Below are 25853 nucleotides of genomic sequence, written 5' to 3'. Positions count from 1 at the left end.
TTATACGAGTTCTTTTTTACGTGAACCAGACTATGAAAACTGAAAAAGATGGCTGACATTTCAGACGTCGCTGACAGCTTAGTGCTCCGGAGAATCCGGCCTGGCACGAAATTTGAGGCAAGTTTTTCGATTCTTTTCATGAATTGTGACTGATAAGTGTTTTGTTTTCGTATCCTTGATGCTTAAAATGTGATGATATGTTCCTTCAGATTGATCAAATAAGCTGTTCTATTTGGGCACTTCCTAAACAATGAAAAAGGGGGGCGTGGTCATGGAGGGAAGGGACTATTTAACACTTGCTGGATCGAGCACCTTTAATGTTTACTATCCAATGACTGTATGGAATGTGGTTTCTACAAAATGTAATTTGAGCCACCCGACCCTCACAACCAGCCCATTCACCCCTGATTAACCTCTGGCATGTCTGGAGTATCTCTCCAGCCCCAAACAGCCGTTAAAACCACAGACATAACCCCATTCGACATTCCATTTTGGTCACAGGGGTGATCGAAATAATCCCAATGTATATAGTGCATTTGTACACAAGCCTATGTAAATGTGCACAAGCACACAGGGTTTTCCCGCCAATTTTCAACCCCTCCAGTATGATCACAAGACTGACACCCCCTCTGAAGGATGTAGTATGGTCCATACTACGATCTGGTGATAGATGGCCCCGGGTGTGTTTACCACGTGGCCAGGACAATATAAAACATAAAAATGTGTAGAGTCAATATTCCCTCCTGAATCCAGGTAAGGTGGGAGGAACAAAAAGCCAATATCTGTTATTGTTTTGTAATTGTTTTCTCAGTTATAACATTAATGACATAATGTAAATCTGTGCGAGCATTGATTGTCTTTACATTTATTTAATTTTGCGAATGAAAACTTCTTTCCTGTATTGTCAAATACAGGATTTTCACAACTGGCCAGACCAGTCTTTTGAAGAGATGGACAGCACTTTAGCCGTCCAACAGGTACAGTATTTATCACCGGTCATTTCACAGATATCAATCATATTGTAGTAATGAAGTTGTCTTCCATACATTGCCATTGCTGTATGTAGCAGAGATTTCAAAGTCTGACAGTAAAACTGGGGGTAACTGAACTGAATTTGTGTTTGTTTTCTTTTGTTCAATTTGTAAGAGTTATTTATATGGACCTTCATTGTGAAACCAATCTTGTGTTGAATAGAAACGAATATACCCTTTTCATGTTCCAAAACAGTACATCCAACAGAATATTCGGAATGCCATCAAGAACATTGACTTCATCTTGGAGGCACCTGAGGGTCAGGATGAAGGAGTCTGGAAGTATGAGCATCTAAGACAGTTCTGCCTGGAGCTAAATGGATTGGCAGTCAAACTGCAGGTGAAATATCAGACATCAGAGTGAATACATAAAATAGGATTCATCCCTTATAGGCCTTAGTACTACTACTACTACTACTACTACTACTACTACTACAGGGTGAGTCAAAAAAGCGGAACCCAAACCCCAAAAATTATATTTCATATTCAAAAAAATATGCAACACCAAAAATTATAATAACTGGAAAGCCAATTTCATAAGCTACTTTTAGTTTTAGATGAAAAAATACTGAAATTGCTCAATCCGTTCGAAGAATATCACCATTTAAACACAATGACCCTAAATCCTGTCACGTCCAAAAATGCGATTTCAGGACTCGTCGTCACAGTTGTCTTCAATCATCACCAGCGATAAAACCTCAGTTTAAAAGTTTAAAATATTCAACAAAGTCCTTTTGAAAACCTGTGTATTAGAAACAGTGGATTTTATCAATCATATTGTTTGCCTAACCAGGGTTGTTAATAAATATATTATGTACTACTGTTCTTGACAGTTGATGAAACAAGTATTCTGCGTCATTTTCTTTGTTGTTCCAAACAGTCAAAACACACAATAAATTGGTGTTTTTGGACGAGACAGGTTTTAGGGTTATTGCGTTTAAATGGTGATATTCTTTGAACGGATTGAGCAATTTCGGTATTTTTTTCATCTGAAAGTAGCTTATGAAATTGGCTTTCTAGTCAGTATTAGTTTTGGTGCTACATATTTTTTTAAATATGAAATATATTTTTGGGGGTTTGGGTTCCGCTTTTTTTGACTCACCCTGTAGTACTACATGTACCTGCTCTGAAGAACACATGTAGAGCCACTTTGTTGACTCTCTCGCCAGCGCGCTGAAACTCTTTCCACACAAGTACACTGTTCAGTTCAAACATGTACCAAAATTGTTTAACTGGTGTTATACATGTAGGTGGACGCAGACCTACAGGAGTTTTTTACATTGACCTATTTAGCTCCTCGACCTATGCTGTTGAAACTCAATGGTTCTTGAGTCTGGAGTGCTGAGTGTTAACACATAGCAACCGATGAAAACTGGTGTGCAAATGAATAGATGTTTTCATCGGATGACGTCACTCCGCCCCGATCTATTACCAACTTTGCCCAATTAAAATCAGCTCAAGTATTTCAGTTGTAGCCACTCCATTAAAACCATTCAAGTGTATGACTATGAAGTTTTGTTGGATTCAGTACCCACACGCTTATGGGCAATTCCACGGTTACTCACGTTACATTTTTGATGTATTTTTGAGTTTCCTTACTGAAAAGGTTTAATAACTGTTATCCCCATGGTAGATAGAGTAGACCTAGACCTAACTAAGCACCAAAGATGACATCCAGAAAAATGTGTTATGTATGATAAACAAGACGCACAAAATCGGTTACTCACGTTACGAAAATGTAATGTGAGTAACCGATTTTGTGCGTCATACATAACACATTTTTCTGGATGTCATCTTTGGTGCTTAGGTAGGTCTAGGTCTACTCTATCTACCATGGGGATAACAGTTATCAAACCTTTTCAGTAAGGTAATTACAGCCCAAGGAAACTCAAAAATACATCCAAAATGTAACATGAGTAACCGTGGAATTGCCCATATGCATTGTACAATCATGAAATAGAATCAGGGTTTCTTTCGTTGATATAGCAGGTAATTCAAATATTTTATTTTGTTGACTGATAGACTGAGTGCAATCCAGACACATGCACCCAAATGACGGCAACAGAGCAGTGGATATTCCTATGTGCAGCTCACAAGACACCCAAAGAGGTGGGTAATGTAATTCAGGGTGTTCCTTTTCTTTTGTTTTCGTTATCTATTTAGAAGTCACCCATCATAATGCTGATGGCTTCTAGTTGTAATGGGATACTAAGAAAAAAATGTAGGATAAGGCCAAAAAAAAAGTCTCTGGTTTCTGGTATGGAGCTTGTCCAAAAAGTGGTGCGGCGACGCGGCTTTTTTTTTTTTTACCCGACTTTTTTGCTTCAAATGTCGGCTGATGACTGGAAATGGTGTCCGACTAAACTTAGTGCAAATATATGGGAGTCCAGAGAGGCCACATAAAGCTTATTCTCGATCATAACCCCATCTAAAAACACGTTGAAATTGTGCAGCAGCAGGATTCCAGTCAAACCAGTGATTTTGGCGGTTTTGAGACATCATCTGTCATTGAAAAAAAACTTTTTCATTTTGCCGACGCGCATGGCTACGGCGACGCGCGCGCATACCAGAAACCGGAGACTTTTTTTTTTGGCCTAACTGGAACAAAAGGAGCGAACACAAAGGAGAGATTCATTGATTCATAAGGAAATAATTCACATTTCTTTTGAATGATTAAGAAAAGTGTCTCAGTTAGTAAGTTCAACAAATGGTGAAACAGGTTTAATTTTATTTGTTAAAGATATAGTCCATCATTTGTAATTTGTGCATTTTGTTCGTTTGAAGCAACGAAAGTGCTCAACATCTAAAGAAGGGTGCTGAACAACTAACCTGATGAAATTTCTAAAAATTAATGTGGCCTGATGTTGCGAACTTAGCAAGTTCTTCTTCAGAGGCTAAAACAGAAATGACAGAGGCACATACATTAACAAGGGGTGCACACAAACATGCAGGGGTGAAAGAAGAAACACAAAAGGAGGATTAGGTGGGAAAGGTGTGGAAAGATGCAGGGGAGGGTGGATGAGAGAACAAAGAAACAAAGGGAGATGGCAAACCACAAGGGGTCTGGTATGAACAGGGGAGGGACCAGAAAGGGGAAGGATCAAAGGTCACCGGGAGTGGGAACGGACAAAAGAGTGTGGGAGTGAAGGGGGATTATGCGGGGGGGGGGGGGGGGGGGGGGGGGGGGGGGGGAACAGTATGGAGGTGGAAAGGGATGAAAGATGGGGGAAGATGGGTAAACACAAACAATGAAGACCAGGTGGATTATCTGTAACAGAAGACAATGGAGGAAGAAAAAGATTAATCATTTCCAAGTTGGATGTTGAGACCATGTGGTTGAATAGTTCGAAGACGATTCATCCACACTTTCTCTCTGCTGAGGCGAACTGAGTCCTTGCGATGGCCAAGAGATTCAATGCCCTGCAAAATCATATCAGAAATGGAGTGGTTAGGCAGGTTGAAGTGGTGACCAACAGGGGTGTCTAGTTTCTTGGTGAAATGAAATTTCAGCTCAGCTTCAGCTGTATATTGCGAGAAAAACAGCATTCTAGGATCTCAATGTCAAATCAAAAGTTGCTGAATCATGTTTTGAATTGGGCCTGAATTCAGCGTCCGAGACACGTTCTCACTGAGCCGATTGCAGCTACGTGATGTCGTGCACTGATCCGACGAATTATAGCAACTGCGTGCGCGTCGTGCCAATGCTTGCGCGCGCTTTGCCGAATAACAAAACGAACTACTAATTTGAATTTCCTACGGTGCGTCTTAAGAAGCACCGTTGGAAAGGCCTTCTTTCGTTGATTACTTCAAAATGAGAGCTTGCCAGAAAGAATAATTTCACAGGGAGTTTAGTCCCCTTACTATCTTTCACCCAAGTATGTTTTTCAACAATAATTATGCCAGTTACTTTTTGGATAGCTGCAAATGATGAACTATAGCTTTAACAACTATTGAAGGAGTCTATTACTATTCCTTGATGACATTGTAACCTGTTGTACTCCTAGTGTCCTGCCATTGACTACACAAGACATACCTTGGATGGAGCAGCGTGTCTACTCAACAGCAACAAGTATTTCCCTAGCAGGTAATGCACAGTCTTAATGTGGCATCTATTGATGCTGATGTTTACCATTTCAGCTTTACATTCAGTGGAGTGCTGTGGCCTCGTGGTTAAGGGCATTGGATTCATGGTCTGCGGGTAAAGCTGCGGGTTGTGGGTTCGAGTCCAACCGGGGTTATGGTACAGTCTACGTGGAGTGCTGTGGCCTCGTGGTTAAGGGCATTGGATTCATGGTCTGCGGGTAAAGCTGCGGGTTGTGGGTTCGAGTCCAGCCGGGGTTATGGTACAGTCTACGTGGAGTGCTGTGGCCTCGTGGTTAAGGGCACTGGATTCGTGGTCTGCGGGTAAAGCTGCGGGTTGTGGGTTCGAGTCCAGCCGGGGTCATGGTGCGTGTGCCCTTGAGCAAGGCACTTTGTCACTCATTGCTTCTCTCCACCCAGGAGTAAATGGGTACCTGTGAGGGCAGAGATGGTTATTGTGATTGAATAAGCTTGCTTGCGCCTAACAGGCAGCATCCAGCTGTATACTCCCCAGGGAGCTGAGATGGTATTTGGAATCTTTAATTGGCCCAATGATCAGGGGTAATAATAATACTGTAAGCGCTGTGATTTGGTTTACTAATAAGAGTGTTCTTAAATGCCGATTATTATTATTATTATTCCATTTTTGACTAAATTAAATATTATTGGACACAAAAGAAAACACACCTCACACCATTCCTCTTGAGATTACCATGCGACTCTTGAGATTACGCAGGGCCACCTCAATTTGATGGCGTTACATTGGGGCAGTTTATTGGAACAAGAGGAACCACAGTGCTTCCACAATATTAGAGGTGTACCAGACGAGGAGTGTGTAGTGATCACATGGAAGAATTTGTCTATAGACAATTAAATACCCTGCCCCCCTCCCACCAATTTTTTTTAAAGTCAGGCATGCAACTTTTCCTCGGATCAGCTGATTTCCTCTTTTTTCACTCCCCATGTGTGCCATTGAAAATAGAAAAACACTGTACAAAGTCTTGAAAAGATTTGAATTTCCTCTTTTTTGTGACTTCCCAGTTGCATGCCTGTTAAGTAGATTGTTAACAAATTGTAAAGCTGCCTGAGAGGATCATTTAAACCTATGTTTTCTTTGCATCTCTGAATTAAACATGTAGGGTGAGCATCAAGGAGTCGTCAGTAGCCAAGCTAGGATCAGTCTGCCGTAGGATATACCGGATATTCTCCCACGCTTACTTCCACCACAGGGTGCTGTTTGATGAATATGAGGTAAGTCATAACTGATTCTTTCAAACTAAACTTGATTCAGATAAATGATTGTTAGTAGATAATAAATTGATAGGGCGGAAATACATCTTTGAAAGAATGCAGAAGGCATCTCAACAAGTTTTCTTTAAATACCTCTCCCAAGTACATAATCTGAAAAAAGGGATTCTTTGTTCAAAATTAAAGGGGCACTAGGCCCTGAAATCCCTGAAAATGTTATGTTTTGGATTGTTTACTTAGCCTATTTCAAACATCTGGTTGAAAGAAAACCAACCTAATGTCTTACCGTTCCCGAGAAAAGACGAAAAAAACCTGCTTGTTTACATCGGAAATGACGGAGTACGAATACGTTTTTCGTGTCGTTCTCAGTGTACGATATACATGTTGTGTGTCTCGGGAACAGCGGTGACCGATCACCAATGCAAAAAAAAGGTGGTTTCTTCAACGTCCGCAAAAGGCGAACACTTTATGAATGAAATCACAACTAGCATCCAAACAGCTCGAATTTATGGGGTCGCAAAAGTGGACCCCGTTCTCGCACGCATAACACTAGAATAACACAAAAATGCCCAGTTTTGAAAGGATAGTTGTGTGGATGTTTATATCCTACTTTTAAATGGTATTTCCGATTAACATCATCCCATTCAAAGCGCGTTTTGTAGCCCAATTGGGCTGTTCCAGACACCGAGTTGTAAAGGCTGGCTCAGGGTCCTACGGTATCAAATCCATCAAATCCAACAAAATATCATGTAAAAGATTATTAGGGGACTAATCCTGAAGAAGGAAGTAGATACAAGTAGTCATTTTCTTGTGACTCCCCTTTCAGAATGAGACTTACCTGTGTCGTCGCTTCACCACGTTTGTCACCAAGTATAACCTGATGTCTAAAGACAATCTCATCGTGCCAATCTTGGAGCAGAATAAGACGGAGCTCGAGATAGCTGAACCCCCCTCGGAATCATCCGCTTGATGACTGTCTTATAACTACCCCAAATTTCAAGCACAAAATAACTTATATTGTCTAAACATGGGCCCACTTTGACAGCGCTTCTAAACATTTTAAACAATTCACGAGAAGTATCAATTGCCTAACATTTTGGCCAGTTTTGTGTTGAGTATCTATATCCTGAGGATCTCCACGATATTGGACTTTAGTCTCAGGCTTTTCTCATCCAAACACTTGACCCATACAAATATCTGCATCATTCAAATACAAATTGACCGCATCTAATATATTGTGATCCAAATTTGAGAACAATTATCTGCCAAATTCAGCAAAGCACACAGGAAACTTGCAAGCAATGGCAACCTTTCACTTGAGCTAAACCATTTTTTTCTAAATTTGAGTTCATGACCAACAAGTCCTGTCAAAGCCGTTCTGGAAACTGACAATAGAGAGGTTTCGCATGCAAACGGATACGTTTAGTGCGATGGATACGTCATCAGTTATGACGTCGTACGCCACTCACTATCTGCTAAACGTGCAGACGACACGCATATCTCGCTCGCTACATGTAAGTAAAAAACGGATACGGATAGCTAAACGTAAGTGTCAGCGTATCCGTTCGCTTGCGAAACCTCCCTAAAAAGTGCATCCTGTACATACATGTATAATTAGTGAGGACTTAGAAATGATACTGGAAACCACCAGTACATGTAGATTATGTATCCTGTCTTAGAAATTAGCCATAAAAGACAAGGAGATACATTTTGCATTCGCATGCCAGTATTTTACTCGATTAACCAGTTCGCGTCGGAGGACATGATAAAATACACGGTTTAAACGTCAAGATTGCTTCGACTCGCCTTTGGGTGACGTCTAAACACGCTAATCCCTCGTGCCTTTGGTACACACACACAAAAGTCAGTTTGTGAAGTCTGTGGAGGCGAACCGTGTGTTGATATTGAATCGGCTGTTGTGCACGGCCTATTGTTCGACAATTTACGCTCCAGTATACACCTCGGAGTATTGAAAAATATGAGGTCTCGGCAAGAAATATACAGATACTGTTGAAATGACTCTTGCAAATCAGTATTTGTGGCGTTTTGCTGTATATCAGAAGTTGGCTGGAATATTTTGCCTTTTGCAAAAAATAGAGATATTCGGCAAAAATAATCCCGGCGCGAACTGGTTACGACACAAACACCTTCATGGCAAATTGGCATCTTATTCTGTAAGAGTGTGTAAAACTTTGTTTAACTGTCAAACCTTGTCATCTTTGTGAACTGTATAGAGTGTGTTATTTATTTGACCTTTTTTTTTAGCAATAAATAAACAACAGAGATACTTGTTGGTACTATATTTGTTATGCATACATTGTAAACTTATTTTGGTTGTTCAGGCAGTTGGGGCGCCCCAAAACGGATTCTGCTACAAATCTGTCAAAAAAGGATTTCATTATCTTTCCAATAAATAATTTTTAAGAATTGTGTGAAATGATGGGTAGGCGTACACCGCGTTATGGGGAAGTTTTTTATTGTTAGGCAAATTAGGACCGAGTTATGGGGACTTTTTGCTGTCCCCATAGCATTTTCGGTCCCCACAAATACCTTGCACAGACAAGTGTAAGTCCCCACAATTACGGAATAAGAATGTGTGTTCTTTGCTTATCATTCACGCCCAAACAGTATAAGAAATATAGTTGCTGGTAGTAAAAGACATCGCTTTATTTGGTTATTTTATCAAGTTCAGTATCACATTTGTGTGTGGTTATCTTTGTTGATGCAAGAAAAGCAACCAGCATAAATCTAATCAGAGAGATAGAAAATTTATAAAAGATTTACACTTGATAAACTAATGCAGCTTGCTCGTTGGAGCTTAGTTTCGCAACGACTGTAGCAACTTCGCTTCGCTACAGAAAGTTAACTGAGCTTTAAGTGTTATTTCAACCTTATACGCCAGTCACAAGATTCTGCACTAAGTTGATTTTGGTTAGTTGACTTTAAGTTGACATTAGTGGATCCACCATGGATGTGTCCACTGCAAAGAAAATCAGCAGCTTGTGGAGTTCATTCAAGGGATGGTGAGTATTGATTTCATTAGTGGATTTAAAACAATTGGATTTAAATGTTCAGTTTTTTTAAAGCACTGGGAAGAACGTTCTTGCGCTAGTAAAGTACATGTATGTTTAAGAATAGACCAGATTTAGTTATGATTTGTGATCAAATGATATTCTGAAAAAAATAAATACAAATCTTAAAATTAATGTGGCCTGACGTTGCGAACTTAGCAAGTTCTTCTTCAGAGGCTAAAACAGAAATGACAGAGGTACATACATTAACATGGGGGTGCACACAAACATGCAGGGCTGAAAGAAGAAACACAAAAGGAGGATTAGGTGTGAAAGGTGTGGAAAGATGCAGGGGAGGGTGGATGAGAGAACAAAGAAACAAAGGGAGATGGCAAACCACAAGGGGTCTTGTGTAAAATAAATACAGTTTGTTTAAAAATAAATACAGTTTGTTTGAACTGGACCGTACTGTTTGTGGTAATGTGAAATCAGTGGTTGATGTTATTTTTACTGAATTTACAGGTCACGGAACAGATCCGACGACCGCAGCCCAATCCTTACCTCAGCCCCTCTAGAAGGAGAAAGCTACACAATGGAAGATGTCTTCCGGGTCGCAGAGGAACTGCAGTCCATGGATCCTCCTGGCTCTAGTCCCTGCCCTGAGACGGGCATCCAGGAACCGATAATCCCTGTGAGACGAAGACGTCGCGGGTCCTTCATTGAGATTGAGAGGAGGATAACGTTGCTGTGGAGTGACGTATGGGTGGAGACAAAGGTGAAGAGGAGGGGGAAGATTTGCGAGACGATATGCGGGAGGCGGGAGGAGCAACCCAAGGTGATACTGAGAGGAGGTAAGCCATAATAAGTCTTGGTAGAGTTTGTGGTGTGGGAGGCTTCCAAGATTCCATGTGATAGCCTCGCTGTTTGAATCTTCATTCTTGTAAGTACTGCAGTACAGGGTTCCTTGAAAGTATCTTTATTAGCACTGTAGCTTGGAAGCTCGGAAGATTCCTGTTAAAAGAAGACAAAAAGGATCATTTAAAAAATTTTAACTTGCTAATGATCATGTTCTTGTTTCACAGTGAGTGGTTTTGCAAGGCCAGGGAATCTAATTGCTGTTATGGGAGCAAGGTGAGTATTCAAACTAAAGTTTATGACTGAAAAAAAAACCATGAATGTCATAGCGAGGAGTTTCATTTGTTTGTTTTGCTTAATGTTGATTTTTTCTCTATAGATGAAGTCTGTGTACTGTAATTGTTACAACATTTATTAACTTACGCTTATTTCAGTGGTGCTGGCAAATCAACCTTGATGAATGTCCTGACCCAGCACAATCTTGGCAGCCTGGAGGTCAGGGGTCAGGTGTCAGTGACGGACTCCATTGAAATACTGCCCTGTGTTGGTGAGGTATCAACATACATCCAGCAGGAGGATGTGTTTGTTGGGTCTCTCACTGTCAGAGAGCACCTCTTACTGCAGGTGCATCTTCTTTACTTTCTCTCTCTTTCTTAAGAAGGACCCGTCGGTGAGAACTTACTCCAAAAAAAGCATGGTTGTTTTAAAGGGATGGTGAAGCCAAGCATGGCTTCATGGTATAGTTAGAGTCAGAATTAAAAGTATAAATTTTGTGATATTGAAAACTGTGGCTTTAAAGTTAGCTTGATGCAACCAGGAATGGAACCCAAGACTACCAGATTACAGGTCCAGTGCTCTACCAATGAGACTTTTAGCCCATACATTTGTTGGCTTCTTCTCAAATAGCCCATCAAACTTTGCTAGTGGTTGGAGATAGGATTATATTGCACACCCCGAAAGAGTGCACCCTTTGAAATGTGATAGAAATCAGGAAGCTGAAGGTTGAGTTGTTGATTGTTTTTCCAGGCAAAACTGAGGATGTCGAGGGAAATCAGTTTGGAAAGGAAGATGGAGCGTGTTGAAGATATCCTTGAGCAGGTGAGAAAGCTTGAATTTTTTTGTAAAATTGAATTTTAGGAGATGTGGAATCTTGGGTTTTACAACCAGACTTAGGATCATTACTTCTTTTTGCATAATTACATCCACTCGCAAAATGATTCATAAGAAACTACTTTTGTTTTCTACGTTTTGTCTTTTTATAGCTTTCATTGGTGAAATGTGCAGATGCGCGGATAGGAAATCCAACAACTTCAGATGGAATATCAGCAGGGGAGAGGAAGCGTCTGTCATTTGCATCAGAGGTCAGTCGATCTTGTCATTATCAAACCGATATTCCAAATGGGGCAAAGTGGACTAACCTTTTTCTTAAATGCAGATGCTGCAGAGATGATGGAAAATACTTAAAGGGAAGATACAACATTTGCAAACATGACAAAACGAAATGATCAAATTATCACGAAATACCTTACTGGATTGTTATGGAAAGACAGTCTAAAGCATCCTGTAAAATCGTGGCTTCTGGTGTGCTGACATTTTGTAGGAAAAATGGTATTTTCCAACGCTGGTCAGCCGACCAGCGTTGGAGAAAACTGTTTTTTTTTCAAAAAGTGCTCCTAGTTTTTCATAATTAGTTATTCCGCATTTTCTTTACAATTGATCACACATCTGTGAAGGGGTACAAGCCTGCTAGACTGATTCTCTGACCTTACAGTCTATAAATTGCTCCGTTTCATCTTAAGAGGGGTCAGGGAACCAGACTGCAAGAACATGATTGGTTTTCTTTGTTTTTCCAGCATCTACAAGCACAAAACGTGAAACATGTCAGTTTAACAATATTTGCTATAACATACTAATCCTCCAAATCCATTTATATCTAAAAATTGCAGCAAGAGCAAATGTTGTACATTCCCTCTAACAGAACAAATGAGCAGGTAAGAGGTTAATAGTTTTAAAGTAAAGTTTCTATCCAAAACAGCAATTCCAAATCTTGAATTCACGACTTTGTTACATTTCTGCTTCAGCTTCTGACAAACCCTCCACTCCTATTCTGCGACGAACCTACATCTGGTCTAGATTCCTACATGTCCCAGATACTAATCAGTATGCTACGTCAGCTTGCCCTAGAGGGCCACACTATTCTGTGCTCAATTCATCAACCATCATCTGATGTGTACTCAATGTTTGACCGGTAAGTTAAGAAAAGAAAACAAAATGTTAGACACTCTGAACCAACTGGTAACTTGGTCAAATAATATATATCATGGGTCTACTGTGCTTTGGTCTACTATGCTTTGGTCAATTCATGTTGTTGTGTTGTGTTGTGCGATAAAATTATAAGAAATACAAATTATAAGAAATATCAGAAACTATGGACATGTGATTATAAAAATGGTCAAAGTTAACGGACTACTAAATGTTGCTGAATTCATCAATTCTTATCTCAGGTCTACCTCTACTAACATATTGCTTTATCGAGAAAAAAAAGCCACAAATTGTGAACTCCACTTACTCTCGACAAAAGCTTGAGATCTCAAATCTGTCTTAACTTTTGATCTCAACACAGCTTGAGATATATTTAGGATACCAATATTTTTTAATATACAGCCTGTCTCAAAAAAAATGGTACAATCAGAAAAAAAATTGGTTAAATATGAAATTTCAAAATAAGTCATTCTTACTTGGCATAATATTAAAGAACAAAGACTGGGCTTTCCAATAGTGTTTGTTTAATCTTATTTGCTTTTGTCAATTCAGAGATATAATCAATTTAAAGCGATACACCAAAATCGATTTTGTGCCACTTTTATGCATGGGCAGAGTTGTTTCGAGTACTGTGCCATGCTGTCTTGAAGCTCACAAAAGATTGCAACTTTGCAAAAGAAACAAAACACAGATTAAAGTACACAAAGGAAGTCTGGTTTTCTCGATACAAGCTTTAATAGTCAACATAATAAGTTCAATGATAAATAGTTTCTTTATGAAGTTAATCCCTTCTTTGAATTTCAAATCTGTTCAAGTGTGAATAAAGTTTTGTTTGACTAATTCTTTCACCGTTCTCACTCAACCAGAAAGTGGCACAAACTTGATTTTTTTGTTCAGCAGTAAACTGGAGTTATCTCTGGATTGACAAAAGCCAATGAGATGAAACAAAAAGTATTGGAAAGCCTGGTCTTTTTTCTTTAATGTGATGCTCAAAACGACTTACTTATATTGAGATTTAATATTAAAAAAAAAATCATTTTCGATTGTACCATTTTTTTTTAGACAGGCTGTAGAGCTCAAATCATTTGCAAGAAGCCTTTTTTTTTTTTCTTCCTAGCTTGATCCTGATGGCTGATGGGCGATGTGCTTACCAAGGAGATATAGACAAGGCGGTAGAGTACTTTGCTAGACTTGGCTACCAGTCCCCTGATGATTACTGCCCGGCTGATTTCTTCATTGATACGCTCTCCATCAGACCTGGTGATGAAGAAAACTGTAATAGGAAAGTTGATGTATGGAAATGTTTATATTAATTTATAATTTCATATTAATCTTTTGTAATACTAAATGATAAATATTCATGTAAGGTCATTATTTACTCATATAAAGTAAAAGGAAAAAGGAAAAGCACCATTGTTACAAACCGTTTCTGAACCAAAGCTCTGTAGACTTAATTTTCTGGGATCTAATTATCTGCCTGTACAGATAAAAACTACAAACCCATTTGGATTATATAACACATTTTTTCCAGACGTCTACTCAGTCCATGTATTTCTGAAAGTGGCTTTCCTCACAAAACCTTCACTGCTCTTTTTCTTATCCCACAGGTTCTCTGTGATGCATTTTCCTGTAGTGCCGAAGCCAGAGTCATCCAAGCCACTATAGAAGAGGAATACTTTCAAGCCAGAACGGAATATGTAAGTAATTGAGAGTTGGTTTCAGTTAGTCAGGTGTGGGCACAGGCACCAGGGCGTGGGTAAGTACTTAGAGTGAAATTAGAGAAAAACTTTCAAGCTAGAACTGAATATGTAAGTAATTGAGAGTTGCTTTCAGTTAAGGGTGGGCACAGGTGCCAGGGCGTGGGTAGTGGGTAAGTACTTAAAGTAAAATTAGAGACAACGTTCTCTAATTCACTTTGATTTTTTTGATCGATGGATCAGTTGTTAACACGCCTCCGAGTTTCCACTCAGACGTTTTACTTTAAGACAAATTGCAATGCAAGTATTGTTTGTATTTTATTTCCTTTTTAGGAATCCAGTGATGATATCCCATCAAGAACTAGGTAAGAAAACAACTAGGCAAAGAAGTCCCTGAAACTCTCTGATAAATACTTCACAAAGTTTGGCAAAAGGGTGTAAAGCTGCTTGCTCAAGGACACATCACAGGACACCTGTCCAACAGCTGGATCAAAAGCCATTCCCCTCCAGAGCCACAAACTCTTTGCAAGGTGCCACTTATAATTACCCCTCAAGATTTACTTACCCTTTGAGGTTTTACAATCTTTTTATAACCGTTGTAATTCCTGATAGTTGTTTTTTGTCCCTGTTATTTGTAATGAAGGTCCTCCAAAGCCTCTTACTGGCAGCAGTTCTCTCTTCTTCTCTGGCGATGTGCCATAGATGTCTTCCGTGAACCATCACTGCTAAAGTCTTATCTGGTAACATCCATTGTAAGTTCGGTTACCTTTCACGGGCATGTCCACGAATTCGCCCACGCTATGTCCCATACGTAATGAAGGTTTAACCCTATGAGACATTTATAGTTTTCAGTGATGTTCATTCTACTGTTGGGCATCTGTATGGGGAATACCCACAAGAACGTTTATGTTATTAGTCTTTGCAATGACTATATAATAAAGAAAAGTCTTGCATATGGGACAAAAAGGGACCTTTTCTTGGATTTGCCCTAAACTTACCATGCTAAATGCGTAAAATTCAGCAAACGGCAGTCTTAAATTTTGGAGAAGGGTGTGCTTGACCCTGAAGAAATTGCCTGGGGGATTAAAGGTTTTAGCTGAGTTCAAAACTTGCTTGGTGTTTGTTATTCTTTTTCCAGATTTTATTTAGTTGGCCTGTGGCTAATCAAAAGTATCTACTATAGAAAAGATAAACATTATCCTTATGTCTAGAACACATCTGACCTTTGTAGGTGCTGATTTGTAATAGAATGATAAGATAAGAAGCAGAAAATTAGGTCACAAAAACAACAACTTGAAATCATAACTTACATAGACTCCGGCCGTAGGAGATTATTAATAAATGAATAAATATAGACCTACAGAGATAGAGCATTGTTACCCTTGGGAGTAACCTTCCAAATCTCTTGGTTCAAATTTAGGGAGACAGATGCCCTGAAAGAAGAGATTATCTCTTTTTGGGCGATTTGAAAGGTTAATCCCATATTAGTCCTGAAGATATCCAGTTTTAATCCACATTTATAGGGGTGTTTTGCTAGATTCAAAGGTGATACTAGCTTAGAGTGAACTAAGTCATAGCCTTGAAATGTCAACTGAAATTTTCAACGGCATTTTCTGAAACCTGAAGGTTGAAATGATAATATGGTAATGTTTCATTTTCTCCCTTCCTTTAGAAATTCTTTAATTTTGTCCGTGTTTTAAGAACTAAACCAAAGATTCCCCCAAAGTACCTGCTGTGCCTCACAAAACCTATGGAAAGAAAACATGAAGAAATTGATTAAGTAATAATAATAATAATAATAATAACGGAAATTTATACCGCGCCATTATCCGCCATAAATGACGCTCATGGCGCAAACAAAAATTATATCAAATCAGAAATAACAAAACAATTAAATTTAAATAAACAAGAATATTCTGAGTGGTCTGAAACAAATAGGTCTTTAGGGCAACTTTAAATTCAGAAAGTGATGAGATATTGATGTGAGAGGTCGTTTGGCATCAGACAAAAAACTATCAAGACTTTGATTGGAGTCCTTCTTAAATACACAATGAAGCCCAATTTTGACCTGTCAGTTTACTAACTTATATTGGACAAATGTAAAAATTTTGCCCTTTCTCAAATTTTTATTCTCAAATTGATGTTGTACCACAGGGTCTTGGAGTCTTCTTAGGCCTTCTGTACTTGAATCAACCTTACAATCAGTCCTCAATCCAGAACATCAACGGATTTCTCTTCCTGCTCGTTGTGCAGATTAGTACCACCACGCCGGCCAGAGTTGCTGCCGTAAGTATTCTGGGTGAATGGGTGCTTAAATGAGTCGCTAGAAAAGACGAGAGGGATTTCACAACGTAGTGCAAATGGAGTCCAGTTCAGGGGCGGATCCATGTTTGGCTCCAGAGGGGGGTTTAGCTGTTGAGGGTGGTGTAACAGCTGTCTGGTGTTGTTTTTCCTGTTATTAAAAAAAAATGCCCAAGAGGGGTTTCTACAACCCTTAGGCCAAAAAAAAAAAAATATTCGGTCTCTGGTCAGACCAAAGTTCCGGAATTGACGCGGCGACGTGGCTTTTTTTTTTTTCTTCAAGCTTGGATTGTACAGACGAGTGGGGTACTATTTTGCTTTTTTGGTGTTCTCATGTACATTGGTGTCCTCCATAATTTGCCTTGGTGCTTTCGATCATTTGCCTTGGTGCAATTTCCCATTCCTTGGTGCTCTTTGGTAAAAAAATTGAGGAAGTGCGGCAATAGAGGGCACTGTTGGAGCTACCACGGAACATTTTGCAAAAAAAAAAAGATTGACGCGCATGATTAAAATCGACGCGCGTGCTGACCAGAGACCGACTTATTTTTTTTTTGGCCTTAGCCCTCAAGGTAGATCTGCCACTGCACTTTGCTGTAGGGCAGGCGGTGCCTGGAAAGGGGCGGGAGACACTCATTGGTTTTAAACAGTAACAAACGCATCTTGTACGCCCCCTAATTCTGAGTGGGGTCAACAAGGGGCGAGGGGTTAAAACAGGGCAACAACGATGGGGGTTATGCTAACAGGAACAATAAAGCTAACATTTTGTTACCTTGTCCTTTTGAAGGTCATACCCAATGAGCTTCCACTCATTGTCAGGGAACACCGCGGTGGAACGTACTCATCAGCTTGCTACTTCTTGGCAAGGGTTTTCATTGAGGTAGATACCATCCTTCCTGTCTGGATATTCCGAGAAGTTTAGACAAACAAGTTTGCAGTGGCGAAATGAGGCACCTCTTTTCAATCGTATCTTTGGAAATAAAATAAATGTTTATACCAGTGCCTATTACCAGTAGCTTAATTGCACCAAATTCTGGTTCTTTAACCTGTTGTCGTAATTCTTAATTGCGTTGCAGGTAGTCACTCATGTTTCACAGAGCCTAATCACAATTGGAATCGCATACTATATGATTGGTAAGTAAATTGTAAATAAAGAAATACAGCTTAAGTAGTTTTTTTTATAGAATAATGTCCATTTATTGATGAAATAAAAAATTACTTTTCTTATTTGTTATTCCAACACGTGAATGTGTGAGCAACAGTCTAAAAGCAAGTTCTTGTAAATTGAATGGAAATTGACTGTATATTAATTTCTCAAATCAAATTCCAAGAATTTTGTATTTTGGGTAGTGTGTGGTGCTTCTCTGGGAATTTCCCATCCTTTTTTTACCAGATGTTGTTTGTTTCATTCCCATGAAGGGCTGAACAGGAATATTTTTTGCTTCCTTGTTGCCGTGGGAACCACTGCCTTGATGACAATCACAGCTGTCAGCTTTGGTAAGCTGCCGACAGCCCCCCCCCCCAACTAAAAAAAAAATATAGCTGAATTCTGGTGGAAATGCGACTGTACCTTCAAGTTTATTTGTGACTTTATCCTAAGTAGCCTTTGTAAAAAAGTCAAATTTACCTGTCAAAAATATAAGGTAGCCATTTTCTTTCAAATGTGATGAAGCTTTTACTATATAGGGCAGTGCCAGGGTTAAACATTTGCAAACCACCTGTTATAATTTATGAGCATTGTCCAACTGTCATTGTTCCGAGATCAACTTATTACTTTTTATTACTGTTTTGGGAAATTCCTCCTGACAAGAAGCGTCCAAGTTTTTGTATGTTTGATGATAAGAAGCCAGATTCTCAATTGCTCCCTTGGTATGTGACACTTGATTTCTCGAAAAGTGTCTTGAACATTAACCTAGTCTAGTTCGCTTTGTTAGCATTTGAAGATACATAATGCTTAATATTGTTCAGTTGCAAGGACAATGAAACTGTGTGGTTTGGGTTTATTCACCTTGGCGATTTGAATGATTGAAAAGTCTGGGGTAAAAACAGCATCAATTCGTCACGCCGTGAGTTATGAAAGCACCATTTTTTTAAAGTTAAAATGTTACAATCTGGTCCGCCAATATGCAGTATCACATTTCATATTAATATGAGCAAACTGGAAAGGAAAGGAGTATTTTTGAGACGGCGTGGACGTTATAATTACAATGATCGTGAAAACACGTAATGCACGTTAGAAATAACAACACCAACTACACGATATAAATCCATTACTAGCAAATTATGGTATCGAATCAGGATACAGGAAGAAAGTTTCCTATCCAGGGCTTACTATTGGAAACGACGTTGGAAATAAAGTAAGCACTGGGGTTACGAGGTTGGGTTCTGGGTTGAACATTTTCATGTCTCCACCTGTTTTCAATTAAGGCTTTGTCTCTTGCATTTGCAGGTGTGTTTCTTTCAGTGGCCAGCCCAACCTCCGAGATTGCTCTCAATCTGATGATTCCAATCTTCTTCCTCTTTACATTGTTCGGAGGCTTCTACATGAATCCACTGTAAGTTTAATATTCTGGTTATCAAGAAGCTAGCAATAATGAAATATTTTCAGGGAAGGGGGAGGTCGGGAGTCTTATTCGTTACATAGCGGGCTAGTGGAAAAGTAGTATATTGGGAAAAGAAAATTGGGCAAGCTGTTCAGGAAAAGGGAGTGTTGTCTCACATTACATGTACGTCAGCACTCAGTCTATGGACTTCATTTTTAGAGTTTGTAACCCAAGGGAGCAGATAGTAAAACGCATTATTGTTCTTGTCTCTTTGGGCAGAACCACACCAGTCTATTTCATCTGGGTCCGGTTTGTGAGTTGGTACCCGGCTGTTTTTGAGATTCTGCAGGTGAACCAATGGGCTACCATCGAAAATTTAGGTGAGATGTTTCTTGCAAACATTACACAAAGCTTCAAGTATCTGTATCTGTAGCGTACTGCAAGCAAGTAGGTACAGATGATTTCAATTTGAATTCAAATTACCAAATTATCTTTTTAAATGTTTTTATTTATTAACGACTGCTTTTTTTTTTATCTCCATAAAAGATTGTGAGCTAAACAGCACCCTTCCCTGCCTTGAAAATGGAGAGCAGGTTTTGGACAAATATGGCTATGATCAGGTAATAACCATAAACGACGTTACATTTCATCACCACATTGTTATTTTTCATGGTCAACATCTGCCAGCGATCACTGACCTCCACCTCATGTTACCGAGGGGAATAATGTTGCACCATCTACAGGTGTTTCGAATCATGGGAACAGGTGTATCCAATTAAGATTGAGTGACATATTTTTATTTTTATTGTTTTGGTATGAGTTCAGTTTTTTAATGGGATGACAGAGAGGTTGTGACCTGCTTCCTAGAATAAGCTGGATGTTGGAATGCTTTGCTAGCAGTTTCTCGAGGCTCAAAAACTTTCTGAGCATTTTAAGTTTTTGAAGTTGATGGTCAGTGGTGATAAGGATTTCAAAGTGGTTTTTCTCATAATTGTATTTTCAGTTATCAAAATGATGTATGTGTTGACATTTTTATGGTTCAGGATACTTTTTTCCCGGCATGATTTCCACGAAATCTGGTTTGCAATAAAAACAAAACTTTGGGCATTAAAAACGTATGACAATTTGAAGAGAAAATCAACAATTTGTTGATTTAATTTAAGTAAAATGGTTTAGATTGCAATCTTTAATTGTAATTAACCCCGTATCAGTATCACCCCATCCATTTCACCTAAGCCTACTTACAATTTTGACTTGCGCAGCAAACTAGACTTAATCCACCCCTAGAAGGCTTCCTGTGTTTTCCAATGCCTCACAAATCCCTTAACATAAAAGTGCCAAATCCTACCTAACATCTCCATGGGTGTCGCCAGGATTTTTTCTAGAGGGGGGCAAAACATATTTTTCCCACAAAATTCTTGTATTTCTCAACAAATTCTCGATTTATCAGTTTCAGAGGGGGGCAGGGACATTTTGGCCCCCCCCCCCACAACTTATTAAATTTACACCACTATGACCTCGCGCCTCTTTTTCTTTTCTTTTTTTCTCTTTTTTTTTCTCCTTTTTTTTTTTTTTTTTTTTGGCCATGAACATCTCGACATAAATGTTACGGTTATTCGTTATTTCCCAGATACTCCTAACCAACTCTACATCTCACTCATGTTGACAGTTTCTCTGGACGCAAATACTTTTAACAGCTGATCGCTGTCAAACTAACATTAAACGCAAATTCCTAACATTCAGCCCAGATAACATTTATCTCACATCATTCAGAGGGTCAAGGGCGCCGGATGAACATTTTCGTGAACTATCGGCTGAAACTGTCATGAATGTGACACATTCGGTTTTTATCGGGGCTAAGTTCCAAGATACGTTAAGCGAGACATGTAGTGATTGTGGTAGCCGCTAAAGCTGTAAACCTTCCGTGGAATTTGGAAAATTCCTTGATATCAAAACATTGATGTCTTAAGTGCCAGACGTAATCTGGATTTAGCTTCCAAGTTTGTTGACGGTGACATTTTTGAAAGTGCTGCAAAGAAATGTTAAAAAAAAGTAAATGGACTTTCTGATAGAAGCAATGGCTGCAAGTTTTCAGTGTGACGTAGCCGGTACCGTTTGATTTGGGTGAAATGCTGATTGCTCGGAAATCACTTGGAGACAATTATTGTCTAAGAGGCAGAATACCGAGAATTTTTGAGAGTTTTGTTTGCAGTACTCCACACAAACTTTCGTACCATTTTGCAACTAGGCTAATCATCAGATAGTTCTGATCGGTTTGTTAAAAAAATAGGCCTTTGTATTGCGCCTTTCTTCTGGAAGTATATTACTAGAAAACAGACTGTTTTCTCGATTGGTTTACCAAAATAATGCCGTTCTGTTATTAGAAGATGTTATAAGATCATGAAAAGAAGTGGGTTCGGTCACCATACAGCCTTTGCGCAAAATGAATTTGCAGCTACTTAAGCTTTAGTATAAATTACAAATCTCAGTTATGTCATCTTTGACTTATTTTACATTTGCCATTTATCACATCTCTGTTGCATAGAAATTAGGAAAGCTCTTCATGCTGTCATGTGTCGAGGGTCACCCACTGTCAAAGGTCATTTTACAGATATCCTTGGCTGTCAGCTCAGAATAGTCGCTTAAACCTAAGTCCATATGAAATAGCCATCATAATAAATATCGTTGAAGATAGACATATTTTTCACCACATTTTTGTCTGGTTGCATGCGATTTTTTATGGCTGTTATTAATGTTGGTGACATATTTGTGTTTCATCTGTTAAGGCTTCAACCCATGTGCAGTATCGATCATAAGTATACAGTGGGAGATTTAAACCACATTTTGATTGGATTCTTTTACGACTTTCTGAGCTGGGATTCTCGAGGGATAGACTTGTGGTATTTTTGTGTCTTCCTGTTGACAGGATAACTTTGTCCTGGATGTGTTGTTGGTGGTTCTGATGACCTTGGGGTACCTGATGCTGGGTGGCATTGTGATCAGGATGCGGTTGAGAGGGGAGAGGTGAAAATGACAAAAGCAGAAGTTTGGTGGGAATACGTGCAGACAATATTGCCATTAAGACCATATCAACAAGGCAGAAATGTTTCCCTTTGTGATTGTTGTTTTTATATTCGGCATTTTAAAGTGCAGTTGTTCCTGATCAGATTCAATTTATGAATGAATAACTTGGAACTGGCAAATTATCTGTAGTACAGCAGTCGAATACCTTTCAATGAAGCGGAATCTTTTTTTTTAAAGATAGCGAGCGAATTCTACTTGGATGGGAACAGCCGGTCAGTAAATTATTTATTTCTGGTGACTTCAGTTGGTAAAAATAAAATTAAAAAAAATGCTTTAGTGTTAAGTATAATTGGACCTTTTTTTCGGAATTAAGCATCCTGAAGACATTTTCTCGGCTAAAAATAGTTGGCAATTTTGTTTCGTTTTAATTTCGAAGAAAATCGGATTTTACGGTGACTGTTTCCTCAGATATGCAGTATCCATATCCGAATGGACCCTTCATTGATGCAAAACAAAATAATTTAAAACTATACAAGCGTGAAAAAGGATGTGTTTACAGGATATTATACAGTTTCCAAACCAAGGCCAGAATAAAACCAGGACAAAATGTGCTCCAACTTCCGGTTAAGGCCAATGACATGTTGCTCATCGTGAAAATGTTACTATTCTTAGTTCCCTTTATGTTCAAGTTTGATTTTTCAAATACGAATCATGTCCTCCATTGAATTTCGCCACAGGGCAAATGTCTTTCATGCATCTTTTTTTTAAAGTTTGTATGTTATTTTGCTGAACTTTTGTTGTTGTTTTCGCAATTTGTTAAGCAAAGTTTTAACAATTCCTTCTTTTTTTTTGAAAGCGGGGTTAACTTGTTTGCTGCAGTTTCTGCTAAAGCATAGATTTATTTGTAAAGAAAAAATAAAGAAACCAAAAGTGTTGTTTTTATTTTTATTTAGAATTAGGTCTCAGATTTTGAGGGTCCACTTTGTGCTAATGTGTTTTAGAAATGACGCGATCGGAGAAAGTCTAATCCTCAAGTCACGCGAGATGTGTCACGACGTGGGTGACGCAAGACGTTGTGTGACGTAAGAAAACGATTCGGTGTCTCAACAGATATCTGGGAAGAAGCATACAAACAACCGCAGGGAAAAATATGTTTCCGGATGAGATTTCTAGATCTCTTACCCCGATAAGATAGTGAGTCAGACAGAAGCCTAAATCCTGGCAAAACACCGTACCATTTATTAGTCTTGCCTCTGGTAGAGTCAACAAGTGAGAAAACACGAGGCAATTAACAAGAAGGGAGAGGACATGTTTTTATTACGGGCACTGGAGCTGCTTCTGTACTCCGACAAAAATAGTTATTCCCCTTAATCGCGGAAGAAGTAGTTAATGATACATCTTGTGCCATTTCAATCAGACTAAGATATTTGTGTTTACCATGATCTTCCGAGGGGTGTTGGCATGGATTACGGAAGTGAAAATGAAACAAACAACGTTGAGAGTTCGAGCGATCTGTACTTGTTGTTGAACTCATTTCGTTCAGTGAAGTTTTTTTAGTCAAATATTGTTTTGGAAATAAAGTTATGTTGATATATATATTCAAAATAGGATCAGTAAAGTTAAATTTATTTAAAATAAATCATTTGAATTCGTGGGATGCAGAACTTTAGATAAATATAAAGGAAACAATTGATGATTGCTTGTTGTACTATGTCAAGTTAGCTAGTGTCCGTGTAGGCGTATATGACTGCCGAGGAAATGCAATTATTCACTGTCACGCATTTGTCACTGTATTAATAGCACAATCATCTCGCGTGTTGTAAGGCGTTAGGATATTCGTCTTTTCATCTTTAAGGCGCGAAGATACGTCTCCTTGCTCTTCGATTTGAAAGTTCAGATGTCATGACAGACCGTTCATCGAACGCTATCAGAAATAAATATTTCATAGAACGGAATTACAAATACATATTTAATAACGGAGTTAATCAGAAAATATCCAAACAAGCGCCTGTATGACAAATTTATTTTGATTTGGTATGAGAATTTTTGAGTTATGAAAGATGCCTTGTTGCCCGTTTCTATTGCATATTTTGCCGGATTGGTAAACTTTAGCAGTGTCAGTGAGTTATAACATTTACTTTATAAAGTAAAGTTTGTTTGTTTATTAAAGTGGAATTAATTTATTATTGAGAATTAAAATGTTATGACCGGATTGAGGGCCGGAGAAAACATCCAAGTTTGTTGATATCGGTATCTACATTTTTTGGTGTGTCGTGAAACAAAAGTCTTCTGTAGGCCTAAGCTAAGAAGGACATTGATTTACCATTTTCTCCCCACCAAACAGAAAACACGACAGCTTGTCGAAATAACATATACAGATTATCAAACAACACCAGACATACGGACAAGTTAAACATGAATTAGTCGCCCTGCCTCTAAATCAAACATTACCCAAAGCATGTACTCCCACGTACGTTTCTGTAAATCAATGTCGTGAAAGGAACTCGCGTCCTGGCTGTTATTTCACGTTTAGATGACTGATGTCACCCGTTCGTACTTACTGGCCTTACTTATGTTCCTGATGGATTTACACTACAAGGGACGAGTTTATGGGGGCGTTAGATGGAAGTGTTTTAGGCCTGTTCGATCGAAATGATGATGTCATTTAAAACTTTTACCCCAAAGTACGGAAAGTCAGCATGATTGCAGATAGGCCGGGAACACTATGTTTTGCCTGTGCATTTTCTCTTTCAACCAGCTTCGCGAAGGTCCGGTGGAGTTTCTGAACGAGACACCATCACAGCGTGTATGCAGCTAGCCCACCATCACGAACAACTTTGCACGGGTTTGAAGCAACTGACGCATGCAAAACTATCTCAGCCGATTCTCCGTGGCTGAAATTTTGCCTCTTATATCGGGGTAACCCTTCGGCTATCCGGTAATAATCTTCGGACTGATCCACGTCTGCGCTCCGTATTTACTCTAAGATGAGTAATCTGGGATGAATCATGGCTGGGGAATACGTGCGTGGGCTGATGCTGGCATCGGAAAGCTTCTGACTAAAATTGGTCGTCTGAATCCATTCTAAAGTCCACTCCTTGCACAGGTACCCCCTCAACGGGGCCAACTCGAACACGCTACGAGTTTGTGCAGTTTCTGATACGTGCGCGCGTAAACCAGTGCGCGCACGTGGTGCGCGCGTCTAGCAACGGCCCTTTGCGATTGGTCACGAAGCGTCACCCATGCATAGTGCATGACCCGTATATATATGACTGACCTCCACGCATTACTGACACACAGTGACACCCTGTTCGTTGTTTTGCATTTACATTTGACAATGAGGGTGTCGATATGGTGTCAGTGACGTGCTCCGTGCACAATGTCAACGGTCTCCATAACCTCATAGCAGTCGCTCATGTAGGCCTACACAAATTAGGCTATCGGTCTTTAAAAAAAACTGTACAATCCGAGCGCATAGGATAGACACCGCCGTTTTGGATATAGCATTGCGGCACACCCAACTACGAGCATATATTGCACCATGTACACTACCCTCACCCTACGGTTGTACATAACAAAAATAACAGCGTTGCTGTTGAAACCCCTCATGGCCAGAGTCAAGTTGGACTCCACTAGGCTAAAACAAGACTTATTTATGTATTTATGACGTGTCACTGTACTTGTAAACTATATAGACGCTACTGCCCGGCCTCAAACCGTTATATCATAATAATGTATAATGAATGCCACACACGTGTGTTGCAGCATGCGCACACGTACACGACGATGAAGTCACCGCATCGG

At 39.3% G+C, this 25853-nt stretch overlaps 2 protein-coding genes across 2 annotated transcripts; both read left to right on the top strand.

Moving 5' to 3' along the window:
* Positions 1-6: 6 nt before the first annotated feature.
* Positions 7-8661, top strand: LOC119719180 (MOB-like protein phocein). The gene is made up of 7 exons (XM_038188538.1): positions 7-117; positions 915-977; positions 1228-1371; positions 3054-3140; positions 5036-5115; positions 6251-6362; positions 7186-8661. The coding sequence occupies exons 1-7, from the start codon at positions 49-51 to the stop codon at positions 7327-7329; spliced, it is 699 nt and encodes a 232-aa protein (XP_038044466.1). The 5' UTR covers positions 7-48; the 3' UTR covers positions 7330-8661.
* A 665-nt stretch (positions 8662-9326) lies between these two features.
* LOC119719726 (protein white-like) lies at positions 9327-24282 on the top strand. Its single transcript, XM_038189224.1, has 19 exons — positions 9327-9382; positions 9893-10221; positions 10453-10501; positions 10660-10849; positions 11252-11323; positions 11488-11586; positions 12307-12473; positions 13605-13779; positions 14095-14184; positions 14518-14549; positions 14828-14936; positions 16339-16470; positions 17270-17362; positions 17559-17616; positions 17902-17979; positions 18932-19037; positions 19305-19405; positions 19572-19645; positions 21952-24282. The coding sequence occupies exons 1-19, from the start codon at positions 9327-9329 to the stop codon at positions 22051-22053; spliced, it is 2112 nt and encodes a 703-aa protein (XP_038045152.1). The 3' UTR covers positions 22054-24282.
* The last annotated feature ends 1571 nt before the right edge of the window (positions 24283-25853 follow it).

Source organism: Patiria miniata, unplaced genomic scaffold (genome assembly GCF_015706575.1).
Source record: "Patiria miniata isolate m_02_andy unplaced genomic scaffold, ASM1570657v1 HiC_scaffold_8, whole genome shotgun sequence".
NCBI lineage: Eukaryota > Metazoa > Echinodermata > Asteroidea > Valvatida > Asterinidae > Patiria > Patiria miniata.
The sequence above is the reverse complement of the archived record's forward strand: the minus strand, read 5'-3'. Positions and strand labels throughout refer to the sequence as shown.

What these genes read in the sequence shown, in the direction of transcription:
- LOC119719180 (XM_038188538.1), top strand. Translation starts at nt 49, where the DNA reads ATGGCTGACATTTCAGACGTCGCTGACAGCTTAGTGCTCCGGAGAATC. An exon ending in GATTGGCAGTCAAACTGCAG is followed by an intron (nt 1,372 to 3,053) that starts GTGAAATATCAG and finishes GTTGACTGATAG; the next exon opens with ACTGAGTGCAATCCAGACAC. An exon ending in TGCTGTTTGATGAATATGAG is followed by an intron (nt 6,363 to 7,185) that starts GTAAGTCATAAC and finishes CTCCCCTTTCAG; the next exon opens with AATGAGACTTACCTGTGTCG.
- LOC119719726 (XM_038189224.1), top strand. Translation starts at nt 9,327, where the DNA reads ATGGATGTGTCCACTGCAAAGAAAATCAGCAGCTTGTGGAGTTCATTC. An exon ending in AATCACAGCTGTCAGCTTTG is followed by an intron (nt 17,980 to 18,931) that starts GTAAGCTGCCGA and finishes TTGCATTTGCAG; the next exon opens with GTGTGTTTCTTTCAGTGGCC. An exon ending in GGCTTCTACATGAATCCACT is followed by an intron (nt 19,038 to 19,304) that starts GTAAGTTTAATA and finishes CTCTTTGGGCAG; the next exon opens with AACCACACCAGTCTATTTCA.